This window comes from Tamandua tetradactyla, chromosome 12 (genome assembly GCF_023851605.1).
Source record: "Tamandua tetradactyla isolate mTamTet1 chromosome 12, mTamTet1.pri, whole genome shotgun sequence".
Lineage (NCBI taxonomy): Eukaryota > Metazoa > Chordata > Mammalia > Pilosa > Myrmecophagidae > Tamandua > Tamandua tetradactyla.
In genome coordinates, this window is record NC_135338.1 from 21,726,305 (window position 1) to 21,751,359 (window position 25,055).

General features: G+C 37.3%; 1 protein-coding gene and 1 long non-coding RNA gene across 7 annotated transcripts in view; one reads left to right on the forward strand and one right to left on the reverse strand.

The window, feature by feature from the left end:
• LOC143651863 (uncharacterized) overlaps positions 1-8,981 on the forward strand; it is a 40,264-nt gene extending 31,283 nt beyond the window's left edge. Inside the window, exon 3 of the long non-coding RNA XR_013160295.1 lies at positions 8,813-8,981. This is a non-coding gene — a long non-coding RNA (uncharacterized LOC143651863). The remainder of the gene's footprint in view (positions 1-8,812) is intronic.
• The window catches only part of ZBTB25 (zinc finger and BTB domain containing 25), a 155,095-nt gene that overhangs the window by 117,293 nt on the left and 12,747 nt on the right, over positions 1-25,055 (reverse strand). For 4 of the 6 annotated variants that reach the window (XM_077122691.1, XM_077122686.1, XM_077122687.1 and 1 more), the window contains exons 2-4: positions 23,875-24,054; positions 20,496-21,436; positions 13,907-13,938 (exon numbers count right to left, since the gene is read on the reverse strand). In XM_077122691.1, coding sequence (XP_076978806.1) covers positions 13,907-13,938; positions 20,496-21,436; positions 23,875-24,054 — 1,153 coding nt within the window. Of the gene's footprint in view, positions 1-13,906; positions 13,939-20,495; positions 21,437-23,184; positions 23,220-23,874; positions 24,055-25,055 lie in introns of those variants that run through there. The other 2 variants (XM_077122688.1, XM_077122690.1) reach the window with 2 other exon arrangements.

Genomic DNA, 25,055 nt, shown 5'->3' on the forward strand with positions numbered 1-25,055 from the left:
ATACTCCCACACTTCACCCTCACTGATCACCAGCATATCACTCTATATTTATTTTCACATTCTTCCCCCTATTATTCATCTTTATTCCATATGTTTCACTCCTTTGTTGATAAGGTAGATAAAAGGAGCATCAGACACAAGGTTTTCACAATCACACAGTCACATTGTGAAAGCTTTATATCATTATACAATCATCTTCAAGAAACATGGCTACGGGAACACAGCTCCACATTTTCAGGCAGTTCCCTCCAGCCTCTTCACTACATCTTGTCTAACAAGTTGATATCTATTTAATGCATAAGAATAACCACCAGGATAACGTCTCAACTCTGTTTGGAATCTCTCAGTTATTGACACTTTATTTTGTCTCATTTCACTCTTCCTCCTTTTGGTAGAGAAGGTTTTCTCTATCCCCTGATTCTGAGTCTCAGCTCATTCTAGTGGTTTTCTCAATCCCTTGATGCTCAGTCTCAGCTCATTCCAGGATTTCTGTCCCAAGTTGCCAGGAAGGCACATACCCCTGGGAGTCATGACCAAGTAGACAAGGGGAGGGTGGTGAGTTTGCTTGTGTTGGCTGGAGAGAGAGGCCATATCTGAGCAACAAAAGAGGTTCTCTTGGGGGTGACTCTTAGGCATAATTTTAAGCAGGCTTATCTGTCCTTTGATTCACGACTTTTTTCAACTAGATTTAGGCCAGATTTGTTTGACCATGGTGTTGTATGCTAAAATATGCATGGGCGTGCGTGGATCAAGTACATTACTCAGTTTCTGAAACAAATTATGTTAAGGGTAGTCTCAGTTTGGGGTTAGGGTTAGGGTTAGGGTTAGGGTTACGTTTAGAGTTAGGGCTAGTTTTAGGGTCAGGGTTAGGGTGATGGTTTTGGTTGAAGATAGGCTCGGGGTTGATTTTGGGATTGGGTGTGGAGGTTGGGATTTGTGCTGGTATTGGTTCTTTGGGGTTTCGGTTTGTGTTTGTGTTTGCATAAGTGTTTTGTTTAAGTTCAGTTTAAGGTAAGGGTTCTCTGAAATATTGCGGTTTTAGTAAAAAAAAAATATATTACACTAGTTAATGGAACCAGGACAATTATAAGCTTTCAAAGCAGGTTTAGGTAATGTTTCACATAGATGTAGTTGAGTGCTCTGCAGAAATGCTGTATTTCACCCAAAAAATTGTATGAAAGTGAATGGAGCTGGTAAATCAATGAGCTCTCAAAACACAGTTATAAACTGTTCTCATATTTTACTGGGAAACATTACTTTGCAATGCTGTTTTCCATTCAAAATGCATGGAAATGTGTGGAGAGATTATTACTCGGTTTTTCAAACAGATTATGTTAATGTTAGTGTTAGGTTCACAGTTAGGTTTAGGGTGGATGTAGGGATAGCATTAGTGTGAGCTTGTTGGTTAGGGTTAGGCTTAGGCTAGGGTTAGGATTTGGATTATGCTTAGTGTGGGATTAAGATTGGTGTGAAGCTTCAGCTTGGTTTGGGTTTGTTGTTGGTTTTGAGGTTTTTGTCAGTTTAGAGGTAGTGATAGTGTTAGTTTGAGGTTACATTTAGGTGAAGGAGAATGTTCTCTGTAGAAAGTATTTTCAGTCCAAAAAGTGTATGGAAGTGAATGAATCCATTAAGTCTCTTAGCCTTCAAAACAGTATTAGGTATGGGATTTGCATAGGAATTGTTGGGTTTGCTGTGAAAATGAGATTTCACACAAGACATACATGAAAATGAGTGAAGCCAGTATGTCACTCAGTACTCAAAACATATTCACAGACTTTTTTGAACTAAAATCACGTGAGATTTGTTTACCAATGCTGTTTTACACTAAAAATATGAATGGACATGTGTGGACCAAGTACATTACTCAGTTACTGAAACAAATTATGTTAAGGCTAGGCTCATTGTTAGGGTTAGGGTTAGAGTTCAGTTTAGGGTTTGGGTTCTGGTTAGGGTTAGGTTTAAGGTTGGGGATGGGTGTAGGGTTGAGGTTAAGGTTAGGGTTGGGTTTAAGGCTGGTGTTGGGGTTTGGGTTGGGTTAGGGTTGGGATTGGGTTTGGGGCTAGGGTAAGGGTACAGTGAGGGCTAGGCTTATACTTAGGGTTAGGGTGAGGGCTTGGGTTGAAGTTATGCTTTGGGTTCATTTTGGACTGAGTTTGGAGGTTCGAATTTCTGCTGGTTTTGGTTCTTTGGGGTTTTGGTTTCTGTTTGTGATTGTGGTTGCATTAGTGTTATGTTTAAGGTAAGGGTTCTCTGAAATATTTCAGTTTTAGTAAAAAAAAAAACTTACACCGGGTTATGGAAATAGGGCAATTCTAAGTTTTCAAAGCAGGTTTAGGTAATGGTTTGCATACCTATACTTGAGTGCTGTGCAGAAATGCTGTTTTTCACCAAAAAAAAAAAATGGCTTGAAAGTGGTTGGGGCTGGTAAATTAATAAGCTCTCAAAACACATTTACAAATTGTTCTCATACATTTCTGGGAAACATTAGTTTGCAATGCTCTTTTCCATTTAAAAATGCAAGGAAATGTGCAGAGATATTATGACTAACTGGTTTTTGAAACAGATAATGTTAGTGTTAGGCTCAGGGTTAGGTTTAGGGTTAACGTAGGGATAACATCAGTGTTAGGTTGTCAGGGTTAGGATTAGCCTAGGGTTAGGATTTGGATTATTCTTAGGGATTAAGATTGGTGAGAAGTTTTGGGTTGGTTTGGGTTATTGTTGGTTTTGAGGTGGTTTTAGGTTTAGGGATAGTGTTAATGATAGGTTTAGGTTATATTTAGATTAAGGATAGTGTTCTCTGAAGAATGTACTTTCAGTTCAAAAACTGCATGGAAGTGAATTGATCCAGTAAGTCTCTTAGACGTCAAAATAGTATTTGGTAAGGGATTTGCATAGTAATTGTTGTATTTCCTGTGAAAATCCTTGCTTCCCCACAAGACATACATCAAAATGAATTGAGCCAGTATGTGACTCAGTTCTCAAAACACATTCACAGACTTTTTTCAACTAGGATTAGGTGAGATTTGTGTGACAATGCGGTTTTACACTAAAAATATGTATGGACGTGTCTGGACCAAGTACATTACTCAGTGTCTGAAACAAATTATGTTAAGGCTAGGCTCAGTGTTAGAGTTAGGGTTAAGGTGTGGTTTATGGTTGGGAATAGGGTTAGGTTTAATGTTGGGGTTGGTTGCAGGGTTCTGGTTAAGGTTAGGGGTGGGTTTAGGGTTGGTTTGGGGTTGGGGTTAGGGTTAGGTTTAGGGTTGGGTTTATGGCTGGGGCTAGGGTTAGGGTCAGGTTTAGTGTTAGGGTGAGGGTGAGAGTTTGGGTTGAAGTTAGGCTTGGAGTTGATTTTGGGACTGGGTTTGGTGGTTGGGATTTGTGCTGGTATTGTTTTTTGGGGTTTCAGTTTTTGTGTTTGTGGTTGCGTAAGTGTTCTGTTTAAGTTATGTTTAAGGTAAGGCTTCTCTGAAATATTGCAGCTTTAGTAAAAAATCTTACTAAATTAAGATTTAATTTAGTTAAATGGAACCAGGACAATTCTAAGTTTTCAAAGCAGGTTTAGGTAACAGTTCGCATAGCTGTAGTTGAGTACTCTGCAGAAATGCTGCTTACCACTGAAAAAATTATTTGAAAGTGAATGGAGCTGGTTAATCAATAAGCACTTCAAACACATTTACAAATTGTTCTCATATTTCACTGGGAAACATAACTTTCCAATGGTGTTTTCTATTCAAAATGGATGGAAATGTGTGGAGATATTATTATTACTCGTTTTTTTAAACAGATGATGGGAATTTAGTGTTAGGCTCAGGGTTAGGTTTAGGGTTAAGGTAGGGATAGAATTAGCGTTAGGTTGTGGGTTAGGGTTATGCTTAGACGAGGGTTAGGATTTGGATTATGGTTAGGGTGAGATTACAATTGTGTGAATCTTCGGGTTGGCTTGGGTTTGTTGTTGGTTTTGAGGTTGATGTCAGTTTAAGGGTAGTGTTAGTGTTAGGTTTAGACTACCTTTAGGTTAAGGACAGTGTACTCTGAAGAAAGTACTTTCAGTTCAAAAAGTGCAAGGAAGTGAATGAACCCATTAAGTCTCTTAGCCTTCAAAACAGTATCAGGTAAGGGATTTGCATCGCAATTATTGAGTTTTCTGTGAATATGCTAGTTTTCACGCAAGACATACATCAAAATGAATGCAGCCAGTATGTCATTCCGTTCTCAAAACACATTAACAGACTTTTTTCAACTTGAATTAGGTGAGATTTTTTTGATAATGCTGTTTTACACAAAAATATGAATGGATGTGTATGGACAAAGCACATTACTCACTTCCTGAAACAAATTATGTTAAGGCTAGGCGCAGTGTTAGGGTTAGGGTTTGGGTTAGGTTTAGGGTTGGGGTTAGGGTTAGGTTTAGGGTTGGGGTTGGGTGTAGGGTTGGGGTTAAGGTTAGGGTTGTGTTTAGAGTTGGCTTTGGGGTTTGGGTTCAGATTAGGGTTGGGGTTAGGTTTGGGGCCAGGATTAGCTTTATGGTTAGGGTTATGTTTACAGTTAGGGTTAGGGTGAGGGTTTGGATTGAAGTTAGACTTGGGGTTGATTCTGGGACTGTGTTTGCAGGATCCAATTTCTGCTAGTATTGATTCTTTGGGGTTTCAGTTTGCATTTGTATTTGTGGTTGCATTAGTGTTATGTTTAAGTTAAGTTTTAGGTAATGGTTCCTTCAAATACTGTACTTTCAGTAAAAAGTTTTATGCCAGTTAATAGAACCAGGACAATTCTAAATTTTCAAAGCAGGTTTAGGTAATGGTTCGCATAGTTGTTGAGTGCTCTGCAGAAATGCTGTTTTTCACCGAAAAATGGCTTGAAAGTGAATGAAGTTGGTAAATCAATGAGCTCTCAAAACACATTTAAAAACTGTTCTCATATTTTACTGGGAAAGATTACTTTGGAATGCTGTTTTCCATTAAAAATGCATGGAAGTGCGTGGAGATGTTATTATTATGCAGTTTTTGAAACAGATGATGTTAATGCTAGTGTAAGGCTCAGGATTAGGTGAAGGGTTAATGTAGGGATAGTATTAGCGTGAGGCTGTGGGTTAGTGTGAAGCTTAGGCTAGCTTTAGGATTTGGATTATGCTTAGGGAAGTTTAAATTTGGTGTGAAGCTTCGGTTTGGTATGGGTTTGTTGTTGGTTTTGAGGTTGTTGTAGGTTTAGGGGTAGTGTTCGTGTTACTTTTAGGTTACGTTTAGGTTAAGGATAGTGTTCTCTGAAGAAAGTACTTTCAGTCCAAAAAGTGCATGGAAATTAATGAATCCATTAAGTCTCTTAGCCCTCAAAACAGTTTAGGTAAGAGATTTGCATAGCAATTCTTGAGTTTCCTGTGAAAATGCTAGTTTTCAGGCAAGACAAATATCAAAATAAAGGAGTCAGTATGTCACTCAGTTCTCAAAACACATTCACAGACCTTTTTTTTTTAACTAGAATTAGGTGAGATTTGTTTGACAATGCCGTTTTACGCTAACAATGTATGAGTGTGTGTGGACCAAGTACTCAGTTGCTGAAACAAATTATGTTAAGGCTAGGCTTAATGTTAGGGTTAGAGTTAGGGTTATGTTTAGGGCTGGGGTTAGGGTTAGTTTTAGGGTTGGGTTTGGGTGTCGGGTTAGGTTTAAGGTTAGGGTTGAGTTTAGGGTTGGGGTTAGGGTTAGCATTGGGATTAGGTTTGGGGCTAGGGTTAGGGTTAAGTTAGGGTTATGTTTAAGGTTAGGGTTAGGGTGAGATTTTGGGTTGATTTTGGAACTGGATTTGGAGGTTGGGATTTGTGCTGGTATTGGTTCTCTGGGGTTCAGTTTGTGTTCTGTTTGTGGTTGGGTCAGTGCTATGTTTTAGTTAAGTTTAAGTTTTAATCCTTATGGATTCTCTGAAATATTGCAGTTTTATTAAAAAACTACTACTCCGGTTAATGTAACCAGGACAATTCTGTTTTCAAAGCAGGTTTAGGTAATGGTTGTCATAAGTGTAGTTGAGTGCTCTCCAGAAATGCTGTTTTTCCCCCCAAAATTGCTTGAAAGTGAAAGGAGCTGGTACATCAATGAGCTCTCAAAACACACATTTACAAACTATTCTCATACTTTTCTGGGAAACATTACTTTGCAATGCTGTTTCACATTAAAAATGCAGGGAAATGTGTGAAGATATTATTACAGGATTTTGAAACAGATCATGTTAATATTGTTAGGCTCAGGATTAGGTTTAGGGTTAATGTAGGGATAGCATTATTGTTAGGTTTTAGGTTAGGGTTAGGCTGTGGCTTGGTTTATGCTTAGGGAGGGAATAAGATTGGTGTGAAGTTTCGGGTAGGTTTGGGTTTGTTGTTGGTTTTGATACCATGTTCATGGATTGGAAGACTAAATATAGTTAAGATCTCAATTCTATTCAATGCAATATCAATTAAAATCCCAACAACTTACTTTTCAGAAATAGAAAACCAATAACCAAATTTATCAGGAAGGGCAGGGTGCCCTGAATAGCTAATAGTATCCTGAGAAAAAAATGAAGTCGGAGGTCTCATGCTACCTGACTTTAAGGCATATTATGAAGCTACAGTAGTAAAACCAGCATGGCACTGGCATAAAGATAGATATGCTGACCAATGGAAGACAGCCTACACAATGGGAAACAATATATCAGATAAAGGTCTAGTATCCAGAATTTATGAAGAGATTGTTCAACTCAACAACAAAAAGACAGCCAACCCAATTACAAAATGGGCAAAAGACTTGAACAGACACTTCTCAGAAGAGGAAACACAAATGGCCAAAAGGCACATGAAGAGATGCTCAACTTCCCTGGCTATTAGAGAAATGCAAATCAAAACCACAATGAGATGTCATCTCACACTCACCAAAATAGCCATTATCAATATAACAGAAAATGACAAATGCTGGAGAAGATGTGGAGAAAGAGGCACACTTATTCACTGTTGGTGGGAATGTCAAATGGTACAACCACTGTGGAAGGCAGTTTAGTGGTTCCTCAAAAAACTAAATATAGAGTTGCCATATGACCCGGTAATACCATTGCTAGGTATCTATGCAGAGGACATCAGGGCAAGGACATAAATGGACATTTGCACACCAGTGTTTATAGCAGCATTATTTACAATTGCAAAAAGATAGAAACAGCCAAAATTTCCATCAACAGAACAGGGGCTAAACAAACTGTGGTGTATACATACAATGGAATATTATGCAGCTGTAAGACAGAATAAACTTATGAAGTACATAACATCGTGAATGGACCTTAAGGACATCATGCTGAGTGGGATTAGTCAGAAACAAAAGGATAAATATAATAATGTCTCACTGATATGAACTGGCATTAGTTAATAAATGTGGAGAATTTCACTGGTAACGAGACAATCAGGAGGTAGAACTAGGGAAGATATTGGGTAATTGGAGCTGAAGGGATACAGATTGTACAACAGGACTGAATGTAAAAACTCAGAAATGGACAGCATAATACTACCTAACTGTAATATATATGTTAAAACACTGAATGAAGCTGAATGTGAGAATGATAGAGAGAGGAGGACTGGGGCATAAATGAAATCAGAAAGAAAGATAGACTATAAAGACAGATGGGATAATCCAGGAATGCCTAGAGTGTATAATGATAGTGACTAAAGTTAGAAATTTAAAAAATGTTTTTGCATGAGGAAGAACAAAGCAATGTCATTACTGCAGGATGCTGAAAATAGATAGTAATTAATATTTTAAAATTTTACCTTATGCATGAGACTAAAGCAAAAAATGCTTATTTGGTACAAAATTCATATTTTGACTAGTGCATTTCCTAATATAACTTTTGTAGACAGCTTAATTGAACACCATAAGTACAGGAACCTTGAGTAGGACATGAGATTTTGTTGGTTTGTCCAGAGTGATGCCCCGATAAATCCCAGAGTAATTTGAACAGTGAAGAAAAAAGTATTTGCAAAGTCCCCTTTGGGGAATGGTGAGAAAGGGGGAAAATTCAACTTTCCCAAGTTGAATTATTGATATTCTCACAAGCAGTGTGGACAATCAAAGCTATAGGCTGAGCCCCCAATCTTGGGATTTGTTCATATGAAGCTTAACCCCACAAACGATAGGTTAAGCCTACTTAAAATTAGGCCTAAGAGTCACCCCAATAGAGCCTCTTTTGTTGCTCAGATGTGGCCTCTCTCTCCAGCCAACACAACAAGCAAACTCACCACCCTCCTCCTGTCTATGTGGGACATGACTCCCAGGGGTGTGCACCTTCCAGGCAACATGGGACAGAAATCCTGGAATGAGCTGAGACTCAACATCAAGGGATTGAGAAAACCCCCAGAATGAGCTGAGACTCAGAATCAGGGGTTTGAGAAAATCTTCTCGACCAAAAGGGGGAAGAGTAAAATGAGACAAAATAAAGTGTCAATGGCTGGGAGATTCCAAACAGAGTTGAGACGTTATCCTGGAGGTTATTCTTACATATTAAACAGATATCCCCTTGTTATTCAAGATGTAGTGGAGTGGCTGGAGGGAACTGCCTGAAAATGTGGAGTTGTGCTCCAGTAGCCATGTTTCCTGAAGATGATTGTATAATGATATAGCTTTCACAATGTGACTGTGTGATTGTGAAAACCTTGTGTCTGATGCTCTTTTTATTGAATAATAGGGGGAAGAAATGTGAAGATTAATTTAGAGTGAAATGCTGGTGATCGGTGAGGTGTGGGGGGTATGGTATGTATGAATTTTTAATCTGTTTTCTTTTTATTTCTTTTTCTGGATAGACGCAAATGTTCCAAGAAATGATGATGATGATGAATACGCAACTATGTGATGAGATTGTGAATTCCTGATTATATATGTGGAATGGAATGCTCCAAAGTAACAAATGTTTGCGTTTGTTTGGTGTTTTTTGGTATTTAAAAAACTTTTTTTAATTGATTTAAAAAAAAGATTTGTGTGAAGCTTCCTGTTGGTTTGAGTTCATTGTTGGTTTTGAGGTTGTTGAAAGTTTAGGGGTAGTGTTAGTGTTAGGTTTAGTTTAGGTTTAGGTGAAGAAGAGTGTTCTCTGAAGAAAGTACTTCCAGTCCAAAAAGTGCATAGAAGTGATTGGATCCATTAAGTTTCTGAGTCTTCAAAACAGTATTAGGTAAGGGATTTGCATAGCAATTGTTGAGTTTTCTGGGAAAATGCTAGTTTTCACGCAACACATACATCAAAATGAATGGAGCCAGTATGTCACTCAGTTCTCAAAACACATTCACAGACGTTTTTCAACTATAATTAGGTGATATTTTTCTAACAGTGCTGTTTTACGCTAAAAATATGTATGGGCATGTGTGGATCAAGTAGATTATTTAGTTTCTGAAACAAATTGTGTTAAGACTAGGCTCAGTGGTGTTGGGGTTGGGGTTAGCGTTAGGGTAGGGGTTAGGGTTGGGGCTAGGGTTAGGTTTAGGGTTGGGATTAGGCTGAGGGTTTTGGTTGAAGTTAGGCTTGGGGTTGATTTTGGGGCTGGGTTTGGAGGTTGGGATTTGTGCTGTATTGGTTGTTTGTGTTTGTGGTTGCGTTAGTGTTATGTTTAAGTTAAGTTTAAGGTAAGGGTTCTCTGAAATATTGCAGTTTTAGCAAAAATTTTTACAGCTGTTAATGGAAACAGAATAATTCTAAGATTTCCCAAAGCAGGTTTCAGTAATGGTTCGCATAGCTGTAGTTGAGTGCTCTGCAGATATATTGTTTTTCACCAAAAAAAATTGCTTGAAAATGAATGCAGCTTGTACAATGAGCTCTCAAAACACATTTATAAACTGTTCTCATATTTTACTGGAAAACATTACTTTGCAATGCTGTTTTCCATTAAAAATGCATGGAAATGTGTGGAGATATTATTATTACTCAGTTTTTGAAACAGATTATGCTAATGTTAGTGTTAACCTTAGGGTTAGGTGTAGGGTCAATGTAGGGATAGCATAAGTGTTAGGTTGTGGGTTAGGGTTAGGCTTAGGCGAGGGTTAGGATTTGGATTATGTTTAGGGTAGGATAAAGATTGATGTGAAGCTTCGGGTTGGATTGGGTTTGTTGTTGGTTTTGAGGTTCCAGATGTTTAGGGGTAGTGTTAGTGTTAGGTTAGGTTTGTGTTACGATAGTGTTCTCTGAAGAAAGTGCTTTCAGTCCAAAAGTGCATGGACTGAAAGTGAATGGATCCATTAAGTCTCTCAACCTTCAAAACAATATTAGATATCGGATTTGCATAGCAATTGTTGAGTTTTCTGTGAAAATGCTAGTTTCCACACAAGACATACATCAAAACGAATGGAGCCAGTATGTCACTCAGTTTTCAAAACACATTCACTGATTTTTTGAACTAGAATTAGGTGAGATTTGTTTGACAATGCTGCTTTACACTAAAAATATGTATGGACGTGTGTTCTGTTCTAGTTTGCTAGCTGCTGGAATGCAATATACCAGAAACGGAATGGCTTTAAAAAAGGGGAATTCAATAAGTTGCTAGTTTACAGTTCTAAGGCCAAGAAAATGTCCCAATTAGAAGAAGTCAATAGAAATGTCCAATCAAAGGTATCCATCCAGGGAAAGATACCTTGGTTCAAGAAAGCCGATGAAGTTCAGGGTTTCTCTCTCAAGTGAGAAGGCACATGGCGAACACAGTCAGGGCTTCTCTCTCATATGGAAGGGCACATGGTGAACACAGCGTCATTTGCTAGCTTTCTCTCCTGGCTTCCAGTGTCATGAAGCTCCCCAGGAGGCGTTTTCCTTCTTCATCTCCAAAGGTCACTGGCTGGTGGACTCTGCTTCTCGTGGCTATGTCATTCTGCTCTGCTCTATCTGAATCTCCCATTCTCCAAAATGTTTCCTCTTTTATAGGACTCCAATAAACCAAACAAGATCTACCCATGGGTGGAGACATGTTGTCACCTAATCCAGTTTAACAACCAATCTTGACTAAATCATATCATCCAGGGAGATGATCTGATTACAGTTTCAAACATACAGTATTGAACAGGGATTATTCTACCTTTATGAAATGGGATTTTGATTAAAACATGGCTTTTCTAGGGGGCATGCATCCTTTCAAACCAGCACAGATAACGTTCTCTGAAGAAAGTACTTTCAGTCCAAAAGTGCATGGAAGTGAATGGATCCATTAAGTCTCTTAGCCTTCAAAACAGTATTAGGTATTGGATTTGCATGGCAATTGTTGAGTTTTCTGTGAAAATGCTAGTTTACATGCAAGACATACATCAAAATGAATGAAGCCAGTATGTTACTCAGTTTAAAACTAGAATTAGGTGAGATTTGTTTGACAATGCAGTTTTACGCTAAAAATATGTATGGACATGTGTAGACCAAGTCCATTACTCAGTTTCTGAAACAAATTATGTTTAGGTTAGGCTCAGTGTTAGGCTCATTGTTAGGGTTAGGGTTAGGGTTGGTGTTAGGTTTAGGTTTAGGGTTGGGTGCAGGTGTGGGGTTAAAGTTAGGGTTGGGTTTAGGGTTGGGGTTGGGGTTAGGGTTGGGGTTATGGTTGGGGCTAGGGTTAGGGTTAGGGTTAGATTTAGGTTTAGGGTTATGGTGAGGGTTTGGGTTGAAGTTAGGCTTGAGGTTGATTTTTGGACTGGGTTTGGAGGTAACAGGTGTCCCTTTATTTTCTGAAGAACCAAAATGGGTTCTTTACATTTTCCTTCCTATAAGGCTGTTACAAGGAATGCCAATTACTAAAAGAAGAAAATATTAAATGCTTATCTATATATGGTTTGGACTAAGTACTGTGTGTCACCCACTACAGAAAATGTGGTGGAACTAAATCAGTCTTACTCCTCAAAGGCCTGGTTGCCTTGCAAATCTGACATGTACCTTCCTGAAACAGTAATAACAGACCAGACAAGGCATGACAACTACAGCTAACGAGGGTACCTTCCTAGGCCTCCTTCCTGCACAAGCCTCTCCTTTGGTCCAAGGAGAGCAGAGACTAGTGCACTGTCATTCCTTCAGACTTCTGGCATGAACAGACACCATAATTTTCGGCAAGATTTTTATTTCTATTATCTCAATACAATAATTTTACCAAGTTGTTTCAACGAAGTTTCAAAATTGTATAAACAGCCAAAGAGAATTTATCTAAGGGAAGGTGGTTCATTCTCCAAGTTGGCTAAGCAGTTTAAACAATAAATATAAAGAGAAGTATTTTTGATTCAGTGCAAAATTCTACAGTAAAATTAGTAATAACGCTGCAAACAGAAATGATGGGGAGAAACTAAAGGAAGACTACGTCCACTCAGAATTGGAAAGCTAGAATTGTTGAAGATATGAGAACATTATAAATAAAAGAGACTTAAGCTCATTCAGAGAATGGAATGGGTTAGAAGGACGTGACAGGAGAAAAGGAATAAAGAATACCTGCTTAAAAAGTCACTTGTTATAATTAGTCAAAAAAGTAAATTTCAGAAAATAAAACACTGACCTATCTCACAGGTTGTGGATGTAAAGAAAAATATATTCCTGCATTTCTTTTGACTAGGCAGAACATCAAAAACTGAGTTTGGCCTGCCTGATCAGAAGATCAACTTGACTGGGACAAAATTCCATGGCCTTGCTATTAATGAACTACAAAAATCCTCAGAAATGCTCAGTGTAACAATCACAACAAATCTGTTTAAAAAGTTATCTGTGGGGGGTGCAAGGGTTTAGTGTTAGACTTCTTGCCTGCCATGTGGGAAACCCAGGTTCGATTCCCAGCCCATGCACTTCCCCCTCGACCCCCCAAATTCAACAAATGGTGTTGCAATAACAGGATAGTCACAAGCAAAAAGAAAGAAATGTGGCCCCCACCACTGAGCACACACAAAAAATTATCTGCTACAATGTATTTACATGTAAATTGGAAGCATCTTGATCAGGAGGAATGTCAAGATACAGAAAGTACCTAATATGTCACAGAATTCTTAGTAACGGCTCTATACAGTAATGCCAGATTCAGGAGTAGCTAGGGACTAAATGAATAGTGAATTAAGAAATAGTGGTGCCGAATTTGAACACAATATAAAAATCCATTTTTAAAAGGTAACTTGGTGCCACCTTTTGGCCAGATTAAAAATTTACCTCATACACAAATTACAATTTATGATCACATTTTTATTTCACAAAGAGACCTCTTTAGAAACACATCTATTTAGTTCAAAAATTAGAAGAACAGATTTAAAAGTCTTGCTGATTAGTACTTTGCTAATTTTTAATAATCACATTTTTTACCTTTTAAAAGTTGGGATAAAGGATAATACAAATAGAACTTAATTCTGAACTAACAAATCACATACTTCATCAGAACAGTATTAACTCCAAAGATGACTGGGATTGAAATCCCGAAATTTAACACTAACTCTTGGCAACCACCACAAAACTTATTTTAAGTTTCTAGACCAGTATTGGTCAATCTCAGCAACAACACTTAGGGCTGGCTGACTCTGTTGGGGGGCGGGGGCTATCCTCTGCATGATGATATGTCTGGCAGCATCCCTGATATCTACCCACTAGATGCCAGCAGCAACATCACAAATACACATACATGTCCCATTGTGACAACACAAAACACATTGTCAAATATCCTCTGGAGGGGGAATGTCCCAGTTGAGAACTACTGCTCTAAATTATAAGCAGAGAATAAACAGGGAAGAAAGGAGCAAAGCAGGAAACTTCTGGAAAATGACACACTGTTACCTTTCTTTCTAGAGAATGTATTTGGAAAGCACCTGATTAGGACACCAAATTTTCTATTAAGACAGATTATGGTGATAAAGAATTGGCTCACTCATGCATTTCTGCATCACACATCTGAAATGCTACCCAGCATAGAGACTACTTACCTCAACACTAGGAAGACATTTGACAGACATCGCTGTAAAATAAGAACACATTCTATAAGATGAGCTAATAAAAGGTTTTGTCTATGATCAATTCACATTAATTTATCCATGATAAAATACATGAAATCCACTGTTTCCAATCCAACCAGAGGATACAAAACTTTCTAAAAATGTCTCTGAAGAAAATTCACAGTACCTTAAGTAGAACAATTTAACCATAAAATGGTTAATTTCAGTTTACTGTATTTGCTATATGTTATTTGTACTTTGAAGATTTCTTCGGTGGACCTTTTTTACTGTACAAGTTTTTGTAATCCAAGTTTCTTCTAAAGTACATTGAGTTGATACTTGCTTTAACATGGCTAAGTGACTATTAGCACAAAATAGAGGAGTTGGTGACAGTTAATTGCATCTGGAACAATATTCACTAAGTAAATTAAGTGTGGCACAGATACATATTGAAACAGAAGGGACACTTTCAGGTCCTGAAGACAAAAATTATATTTTGTGATTCCTTGTATTTAAGATATCCAGGATTGGAAATCGTATATTCTCACTAGCTTTCAAAAAGTTCAACCACATAAACACAGAACTACAGTAGAGAATATAATCACTTACAAATTTCACTCTTAAGAATTTAAAAACTAATCATAATAGAGCACCATAGGCTACATTTAGTTCAAAACATACAAAGACACAAATAACTTATTAAAGTTGTTCACATGGCCAATTTTACAAATTACTACAAAAAAAAATAGAACACTCATCAAGGGTCCAAGTTACAACATCAAGAATTTGCCTGAGCAAATATACCATAAAGAAATTATACATTTTCCAGACTGTTTGCTGCTTCCATGATTAATATATATTTACTTCAGTTTCAAGCAGAGCCTTTCCAACACTATTTTAAAAGAACATGATGAATGACTATGTTTTTATCTCCACCCCACTCTCTGTCTCCATCTACTCTTTAGATCACGTAGATGAAAAGAAATGAAAATATATTCTTCATTGTTTTTGTTCCTTTTCTTATGAGTAAACAGTATGTTCGGGGGAACTTCCCGGAAAGCAGGTATTGGCAAGGTTTTATTCCCAGTAGTGCTAAAAAACCAATCTCCTCCTCCCTGAAGGTTAAAGAGAAATACTGATGATTATGGTAGACTGGGAATTTTAGCAACACAACTGTTTCTAGGACATTTATAAAAAAGCAAAAATAAGAGTTCTGTCAATTAATTATTATTAAATAGTGGATGATTGCTTTTAGACTTGTATAATTTACAAGCTAGAATAATGCATAGCTTTGGAAACAGAATAAACGTAGTTTTCTTTATCTGGCTGGGCTTATCAGTAATACTGAGAGAACTTAACACAATTTTAATATGAGTCCTCACAACACCCCTGTGAGGTAGGTATTGCTTATATATATTTTGCAGATAGGAAATCAGAAAGTCAGAGTAAGGAGTAACAAAACAAGAAGTCACAAATGGAGAATTTTTGGTTTTCTTATAAGGCAGACCACAAATCAGACACCACAATCTGACAATAAGCTACTAAGGACAAATACTCAAATAGCGTGTTTTTCTCCAGAAAATAACTCTCTGTAGGATATGGAAAGTAAAGGAAGTTTTAAGCTGAGACAAAGAGTAAATGTCTTTATGGTATATGCTTGATACATTTCCAGTTCAGTAATCATTATGCAAACTTCATTCTATTGTTCGGACACTGGTTAAGATTATAGCTCTATTTTGCAGATGATGTAGTCAAGCCCAGAGGGTTTGACTAGAACTATTTTTAAAGAAAGTAGACAAAGTAGATTGTCTTGGTGAGGAATCACGTCTTTAAAAAATAGACTAAGGGCACAATATTAGGCATAGGAAAGTAATTTTTTTAAATGTCTGTTGAATGAATTAAAAAAATAGCTAGATGAGCTATGTTCATAAGGAAACCATCAGCACTACGATAGCAACAGCAGAGGTAAATAATGGGGGGAGGGAAAAGGGTAAAGAGGAGGTTTAGATTTCCTATTTGGCGAGGGTGTGTTTATTGGTTTTCTGTCTCTTGGGAACAATGAAATTATCTAAAATTGAGAATGTTGATGGACTGTGGACTTTGGGCCCTGTACATGAAGCCCAATGAATGCAGGGGGCTGAAGGATGCACTGACAGAGAAGTAAATTGGCAAACGATGGTGTATACTTATGAATGAAGGTTGCGCTGCTACAAAAATGAAGAAAGTTAGGAGAGATGCAATGATGTGAATGAGCATGTGGGACATTTAGTGAGGCAAAATAAGCCAGAAACAAAAGAATAACAATGGAATGGTCACCTTTAGAAAATGCTTATAAGAAAACAGGGGCCTAGATTGCAAGCTTTTAGAGCAGACACATTAAGTTTGGAGTAGTGATTATTATTTCTGGATTTTGAGAGGCTGTTTTATATATATAACCTGATATTCAGTAATAAGAATGAAGCCGAACAGGTTGGGGTTAAAGCAATTCAGAACATAGGGGTAAGGAAGACACTGTTTGTATTTTAGAACCACACATACTCTTTGAGACTAATGGAAGAAAGGTTTATTTGGTCTGGAACTGAAATTTTCTGTAGTGCACAATTTAATTCAATCTATCTGTATATTCATTTCAACAAATGAAACATAGAAGTACAGAATAGGAAAGAGGTCCTTTAATCCTGTACAGATTATTGTAATGCCTTAACATCCTAGAATATATTAAGTAGATAGTCAAAAATTATTGGCAAAGTCCCCTGAAGGAGGGGAGAAAGACTATGGAACTATTAAACCTTACCATCAGGGAATCCCCTGATACTGTGTCAAACTTTAGGGACACCCAAATCAATGGGCCAGGTCCTTGATCATGAGGCTTACTCTTGTGAAGCTTATGTAGGTAGTGGACAAGATTAAAATTACCAATAGACATGCCTAAGAGTTAGTTCTACAGAACCTCTATTGTTGCTCAGATATAGCTGCATTCTCTCTAAGCTCAACTCTGCAAGTGAAATCATTGCCCTCCACCCTATGTGGGACAAGACATCCAGGGGTGAAAGTCTCCCTAGCGATGTGGGAGATGACTCCCAGGGATGAATCCAGACTTGGCACCGTGGGATCAACAATTCCATCTTGAATTGAAGGAAAGGGGGAAAGGAAGTGCAATTAATAAAGTATCAGTGGCAGAGAGAGTTCAAATAGAGTCAAGAGGCTACTCTGGAGGTTGCTCTTATGCAAGCTTCAGTTAGACCTTGCTACCTATCATAACCTGCCAATCCCTAACCAGGACTATTCCAGTCAATCCTAGGGCAATTTATAAGATTCCACAAGGATTTCGGGCACTAGAATAACTTGCCAGAAACCTACAACCTTCAGATGGGTCCTTCCCTGGTCCAGATAAGTCCTGAAACCTAGAGGGCCCAGCCTCTCCAGAACATCAGATAGTTCCATCTCCCTACCCCATATTAGTGACAGACCCTTCCAATATCAAAAATTTAGAATGGCCATAGCCCAAACACCCCTAAAGAGAGGGACAGAAAGATCAAAGGTGATGATGGAGTTATACAGAGAATACAGGATTTAACAAATGAGTATGAATGCTGAATCATTAAACTGATATCTCTTTTAGTCTCCAATATTTTAAAGTAGCTAGAGGTAAAAACCTAATATTGTGAAATTGTAACCCATGTCAAACTCTGAAATATGTTCTACAACTAATGGTGGTGCTATGCTTTGAAATTTATAGCTTTTTTGTATATATGTTATTTTCCACAAAAAACAGAAGGACAAAAGTCGACTGTGATGATACAAATATTTAAGCACTCTAGCCTCATATCTTCTGGAGCAGCTAGAAGGAAAAATCTGAGAGGATCATATGGTAGCCCATGACAAACTCTGGGATCTGTCCTAAAACCACTTGTTGAAGAGTGCTTTGAAAACTATTACTTTTTTATTTCTTTGCTTTGTATATATGTTATACTATACAATTTAAAAAGTTAAAAAAAATAGCTAGGATCAATCCCCACACTGCTATATTCTTGCTCTCTGGAACTCAACTTTTAGGACTTTTTCCCTGTGAAATGAAGTTAACATTTTTCTGCTTCCTGAAACAGAGAAAATGTTGAGGATTTAAAAAAGAGTATTTGCTTTGAATTCCTAATTTTAAAAGGTACTATATGAATAATAGAAATATGGTTAGCTACTATTTTCTTAACACCCAACAAATGTGATATATTACTGCTTTAAGTTAGTGCTGTCTACCATGGTCAATCTGCCACAAGCAAACTCTTTCTTACCATTTCTCCAGACTGCCCTGAATTGCTGCCTACCCCACAACAGATACACATCCCTTCAGCTATACATATCTTGTGTCAAGGATTATGAGCAAGTAGGAAAGATTATAGAAGAGAAAAATCAGAAAAACTGCTATCCTAATAAGAATAATGAAACTTTACTTGAAGAAGGCTAGGGAATATATCCTGAATAGCCTAAAACATATAAAATCAATGTTAATATTTCTAGTCTTAGAAGATGAAATCTTTAGGCAGTATGAATTTGAATTGCTTAAATGGTTTGACAGAAAAAAGTTTAGGATCAGATGAAGTTGTGACCCAAAAGAGCAACACATTTGCTTGAACCACTCCTAACACAATTGATCCTGTATGAATGTTAGCTGGATTTTGCTCTCGACACATGAGTCTTGACCCCAGAAGGCTTTTGCTTATTTGTCTATGGCAGAAACTGCTAACCTGCTGCCAAAAGGTTTTCTTCATTCACCTTTCAAGAAAAACTTCAACTAAACCGTTTTCCCAGAGAAAACCCTGGTGTCCTCAGAATTATCTGGATTACTCTTTGAGCTCCCTCCTGGCTGAACACTGATGCTGTTGAGGTGTGTCAGGTAATGTCCTCAGAAATGTTCAGTCATGAGTGAGTTTTTAAATGCAGTTAAATTCTAATAAATCTAATATTTTATTAAATTTATTAAAATATTTATGAAGCATAGAATTTAACAGAAGGGAAGCATACAAAAAGATGAGGCTATTTTGAACTTCTCTTGTTATCCTTGACTATCTGGTATTTGAAATTTTTAAATTTCATAAAAAATTAAGATCTATCCTCTGTGGTAGAGTCTGACTGTCTACTGCCCAAATGCATAGTACAGTAGCATCTATCATTTATCCCATCAACTTTACTTTTTCTAGGGCTTTAGCTTTAAGTTTTACCATTATAACAAGGGAGTTAAGTTTATTCACAGAGGGGAAGCTATTATCAAGGAATTTAAACATAGTTCTAGAACACTGAATATATCCATTCTGCTGGGTTTATGGACCAGAAAAAGTGAAAACTGTGCCACTGAAAAATTTCTTTTTCAAGTGATTTTGAGAAAATTAGAATTAACCCAATCATGCTGTCTAGAAAATCCTCTGACACTGAATGTAGAAAGATGGTTTGTACTTCATCTTTTTCCTTTTTAAATTCACATAAACTTCTGGGCACAATAATCTCAAATTGTCTTTAAGGTCAATAAAAAAAACATTCTAGATTAAAGTAACACAATTGGGAATTAGTCCATGCAGCTTTACCTGAATCTGTGTCTCTGTATGCTTACCTACGTATACTTATCTTATTCTTTTTCTCTTTAAGATTTTTACGTCTGACTCTTCTCCCTCTCAATTAAAATATTTTTCATTAAAAATAAGGTATCTCAATGTTAAAAACTAAAAGTCATATGAGATGTTGCAGAGCTAGTAATAAAAGTAACTAAAACTACTCAACTTGGTATAGCTATGCCTCAAAACAAATTTCTTATGTATTACAACATAATTATATATGAACTATTAATTGCCTGCAAAGCAGAAAGTATTTTGAAATAACCCTCACAGGAGTTTAATTCATACGAAATATTAACCAAAAGTGATAATCTTGAGTATTCATTAAAACAAATTTCATTTAGTACATATTCAATTTTATTTTAATGATATTATAACTTGGAATAACTTAGAAGTTCTACTAATAACAATTTTCTAGGGCTTCCATATTTTTATACTCATTTCTAAAGTATGTTTAATTTACGAAAAGTTCATAGTCCTAACTGAAAGCTACATTTTAACAGCCATGTCTTATAATAAGAAGATCTTACATACAACCTTAAAACTATGGATAATGGTAAAGGAAAAAAAAGTCAATACAACTTAAGGAGGAAAATAATTCATGATTTTTTTTAAATGCCATATGAACTTTCCTTTTCAGAATTGATGTAAAAATTCTGAAGCGGTTAAAATGGGAAATTTTATGCTGTGTATGTTGCCATAGAAACTTTTTTTTTAAAAGTGAAATTATGCCTAATCAAGTTTTTAGATGACTCTGCTAAAAAAAAGATTCTAAAGGAGAAGTTGCTACTCAACTAGGATAGCGTCCACATTTTCTTGTGTGAGCTCTGAATCAAAGGCACAAGAAGAGTCTAAATGTTCTTGTGTCAAACGAGAATTTTTCAGGGGAACATCAGACCAGCTATCACAATATGGCTGAAATCTCTGGGCCAATGCATTACCAAACCTTTGGTATCGGTTGTATCTGTAAGATTTACCTTTGTGTGTATACATGTGTTCCAGCAACTGGCTCTTTCGGAGAAATTTATGACCACAGATGGTACAGCTGATTTTTCTTTTCCTTGAAAAAGAAAAATTACAGTTTAATTCTACTGGCTCTGTGTCTTTAGAGATCAAAGACACCTGACTGATCTGCAAAGGCTCTGTGGCAGCCCTGTTTGAGTGATTAGGCTGCTGTTCATTCTCCTTGACAAAGAAGGAGCTGAGCCTGGGGCATTCGAGAGCCTCGCTATTTTCACTGAGGGGGTGCACTTCACCAAGATCATTACTTTCTAGAATGGATGCTGGGACACCGAAAGGGAGGGATCCAGACACATGGGTATGGAGATGTTGTCTTAGGTTACTATGGGAATCAAAACGTTCCCCACAGTAATGGCACAGGTGCATTTTCATACTACTTTCAGTGAAAGGGGGGCCCATCACCTCTGAAGAGGGTGAGGGGTAGCTCTTAGAGATAAGAGATTCTGGGTCACATCTCTCCTGCTTGATGGACACTGGGGGCTTCTGGTGTTCCTCCAAGGCCTGGGAAGCAGGATGAGCCCTCTGCTGGTCTGCAGTACCATCTAGCCCAATAGCAAGAGAGAGCTGCAACTGGGTGTGGTCACCCTGGGCAGCAACTCTGTTTCCACTGTTATTGCAAGGAGCTTCTTTGACCTCCAGCCCTTGTTTGACAGCTGTTTTTTGGGTCGTTGAGATCTGAATACCGTACAAATTTGAAGACTGCACCGTCTCTGGTGAGAAAACTTGATTCATTTCAGTTGCAATGTGAGAAAGGTAGTCGGCATGAAGAAATCGAATCCCTTCCTCCAAACGGCTGTGATCCACCATCTGTTTTGGCCCTTTCCCAGTATACATAATATGCAACAAATAGCTGAATATGTCAGGTTGGATGTCAGTTGGTTGTATTTTTATGCATTCGCTGTTAAAAACAGAAAACAGACCCTCACAAAATGAAACAATGTAACTGGCTTTTTAGCCAACAGTATAGAGGCTTAGGCTAAAGCAATTTCTTAGCAAGAAGTTCAAACTCAGCACTATGCCTTAATAAAACATAGCAACAAAAGCTTAAACTTTGATTTTATACCAATTTTGGGCTGAACAAGTTGCCACGTATTCAATATACTAACATTAGGAAACACAGAAAGATATTCTCAGTAGTTCAACATTCATTGAGTGCCTCCTAAGTGGTATGTACTATACTAGGGGCCAGGAGATAGTAAAATGAATAAAATAGGTACCCTCCTCTTAAGGCACATAACAGTCTACTGAAATTGGTAATATTTAGAACTTAAATTATGTTAACTGTATTTGGCTTCCAAAATATATTAATATAGCTATTATTTAAAATACAAATGAACACAGCTATAATTTTGAAAAACATTAACCCTAAACCCAATTCTTACAAATGAATCTAGAAGTCCGGTAATAGATGGGAATGCCTATGTAACAGGAAATCATGAAGCCCCCTATAAAATTAGGGTAAAGACAACCTGAAGGAAGTATTGAATATTAATTAACAATGACATCAGTCGATGGACTTCAAAAGCAGAAGTCTATGTGTCAATGCCTCAGAGTGCACTGGTGTCAGTACGCTAGCACTCCATTTCTTAAGTCTTGATATCTTGGCATTATCTCTTCCTCTCCTGGATTTCACCCTTAGCTCTGACCCACCTAATTGTTTGTGGCAGGAATTTTTATATCAGGACAGACCTCTGTTAATTGAAGATGCTTAGTTTCTCAATAGAGATATCAGAGAGCAAGCCTTTCTATAACCTGGGTTCACTTCAGCATCGTGGCTGGCACCCAACAGATGTGTTTAGGGATGAAGCAACTCACAGCTCTGAGGAGACTGATCTGAAAGTAGTGGCTCTAATACAGTGAAGTTTATCTATGATGACACTTAGGTCAGAGAGGAAACTCTTTGGCAGGGCAGAAAAGACCACTCAGGGACCTGTTTCCTTCTTCTAACCTCCCCTCTCCCCTTTGCACTACATGTTCCAATCATGTTAATCTACTCAGTTTTCTGAATATGTGGGCCTGGTGCCTATCTATATATGTTTTCATGCATTTGTTTTCTCAGCCTGTAATGTACATTATTTCTCTCCTCTATGGTATCTGGGAAACTTGCTGATCCTTTGCGATCCAGGACCTCCATTAAGACTTTAACAATTTTCTCTAAATAGGGCTGGTGATACTCTTCTCCACTTTATACATTGAGAAATCACATACCATTGCAGCACTTTATACACACTTCTACTAAAGACTTATCACATTAAGAACAGTAGCTAACAGTACAAAGTTCTGTTCTAAGCTTTTTAATGTCTAGTTACTCTTCTCAACATCCATGGAGTAGGTATACTATTCTGGCATTTTACAGGCAAGGAAACTTAGGCATAGAGTGGTCAATTATACTACAGTCATTTTCTTTACATATATTACCTCTCTATCAGAATATGAACTTCTTGAGGGCAAGGAATATAACTCAACTGTTTCTGGTGTCCAGCACAGTGCCTGGCACATAGTATTCAATAAATACTTAAATGTCAATCAATTAAATAAAAATGTATAATTGAGGCTGGACTCTTAATTATTTCTTAATTATATGTATGGTCCTTTAAAAATAAGTGTTCTGGGTGGGCCACAGTAGCTTAGCGGCAGAGTTCTCACCTGCCATGCTGGAAACCTGCGTTCATTTCCCGGAGCTGGCCCATGTAAAAAATAAAATAAAATAAGTGTTCTGTCATTTATAAGGTAGGATGGTTAAAACTTTTTACCAAAAGTGCAGACTCTGAATACCACTTTCCTGACCTCTCTATACATAGCTACCATGTTGGGTAATCCAAATTTTAAAAATCAAGTTAAAAAGCTTTTTGAAGAAATATTTTTAAGCAAATGACCTTTGAGCTCTAATACAGAATATAAAGTGGGTAGAATTATGACACTGAAACATTGCTAGGAAAGTGTTATATAATAAAGATCAACAGCTTAATGATTAAGAGCACAAACAGATTGGCATCGGAATCTGATTTATTAGGTGGATGGACAAGTTACTTAACTTGGTCTCAGTTTTCTTTTCTCTAAAATAGGGATGACAGCAGTATTTACATTACAGGGTAAATACTCAATGCTTGAATATGGAATAAGTCTTCAATACATTTTAGCCGTTATTATTATCCTCATCTTCCACCATGAGTCCTATACACTGAGAAGTTTAATGACTAATGTGCCAAAAATTATAATTTTAAATATCTTAGATGATCCCACAATTTTAAAAACCCTAAATAATGTTATAATGGGGCTTACATATATATATCATAATTTTAAAAATCATTCTGATTTAAAAAAACACATCCTTACCTTGTTTGGTGAATAAATATCATCTTGAAATAGTTAGAAAAAGCAGCAAGCACTGCTCTGTGGGCTTTGAAGTAAACATCTCCAATAGCAACTGTGCAATCACACAGAAAACCAAATTCTCGCTGCATGTTCAGTTGCTGCAAAAGGACAAGGCTATGACTAGCAGTGTCCATTGTGGCTCTGAGAAAGAGGACAGTATAAAGTTTTTGTTTGTTTGACTGATTTTTACAAATTAGCTACAGTTTACATAAACCTACAGAATAGTAAGGTGACCCAATTTTAAATGCAATTATTTGATGGTTTTCGATATTGTTAATTTCATTCCAAATCTAGCCAATAGTAAATCTCATCTAAAAAACTGATATAAATTCTGCTTAAACCATAAAATGTGGTCTGTCTTCACCTTCTAAGAAAGCAGCTTGGTATGAGAGACATGGAAGCTAACAGGTCTGTTCTTTTCTAGATATATATATGATTACAATATTTCTAAATCTGTTTCCTCATTGGAAAAATGGGAATGAGAAACTGATCCCTGCCTCAGAGCTAAATGAAATAATAGATGTGAAAATACCTTGTAAACTGAAAACTGATCCTCAAATGTCTGTTATTAATGTTATTAATGTAGCATGGTATCTTGGCTGGGCTACAACTGTCACTGCTTCCTAGGGATCCCCTCTGTGCTTAAAAGGAACATGGGCCTCCCAACTATCATTGAACGTTTGGGGAATTTATCAATCACTATAAGTTCAGGAGCCCTTTAAATAGATATTAAACCATATTCTCTGATTTACATGGGCCCAGGAGTCCTATGGGAAAGAATCTGAACCTTGAATCCTGGATTCAGACACACAGAAGCCTGGAAGTTCACAAAGGAAAAGGAATGCAGGAAGCAACAATTGGGTTTCAGAGGAAAGCCATGCATGAGGAAGAACATGCTGAGGAAACATGCAGAGAACTGGCGAGAGGCCCAGTGTGAATAGCAAAACTTGGATATTTAAGAGTGTCATGGCTCCAGGCATGAGGGAGGTTGCTGTACTTCACCACTTTCCACTATGCAGAGCCCTGGGGCTTTAAGAAGGCAGCTGTGGAATAAAGGGAATTGTCATGTGGACAAGAGAACCTCCTCTGAAAGAACAGATCTTAAAAATGAGGTTTTCTTACTAGCCAGAGACCTAGGTCTA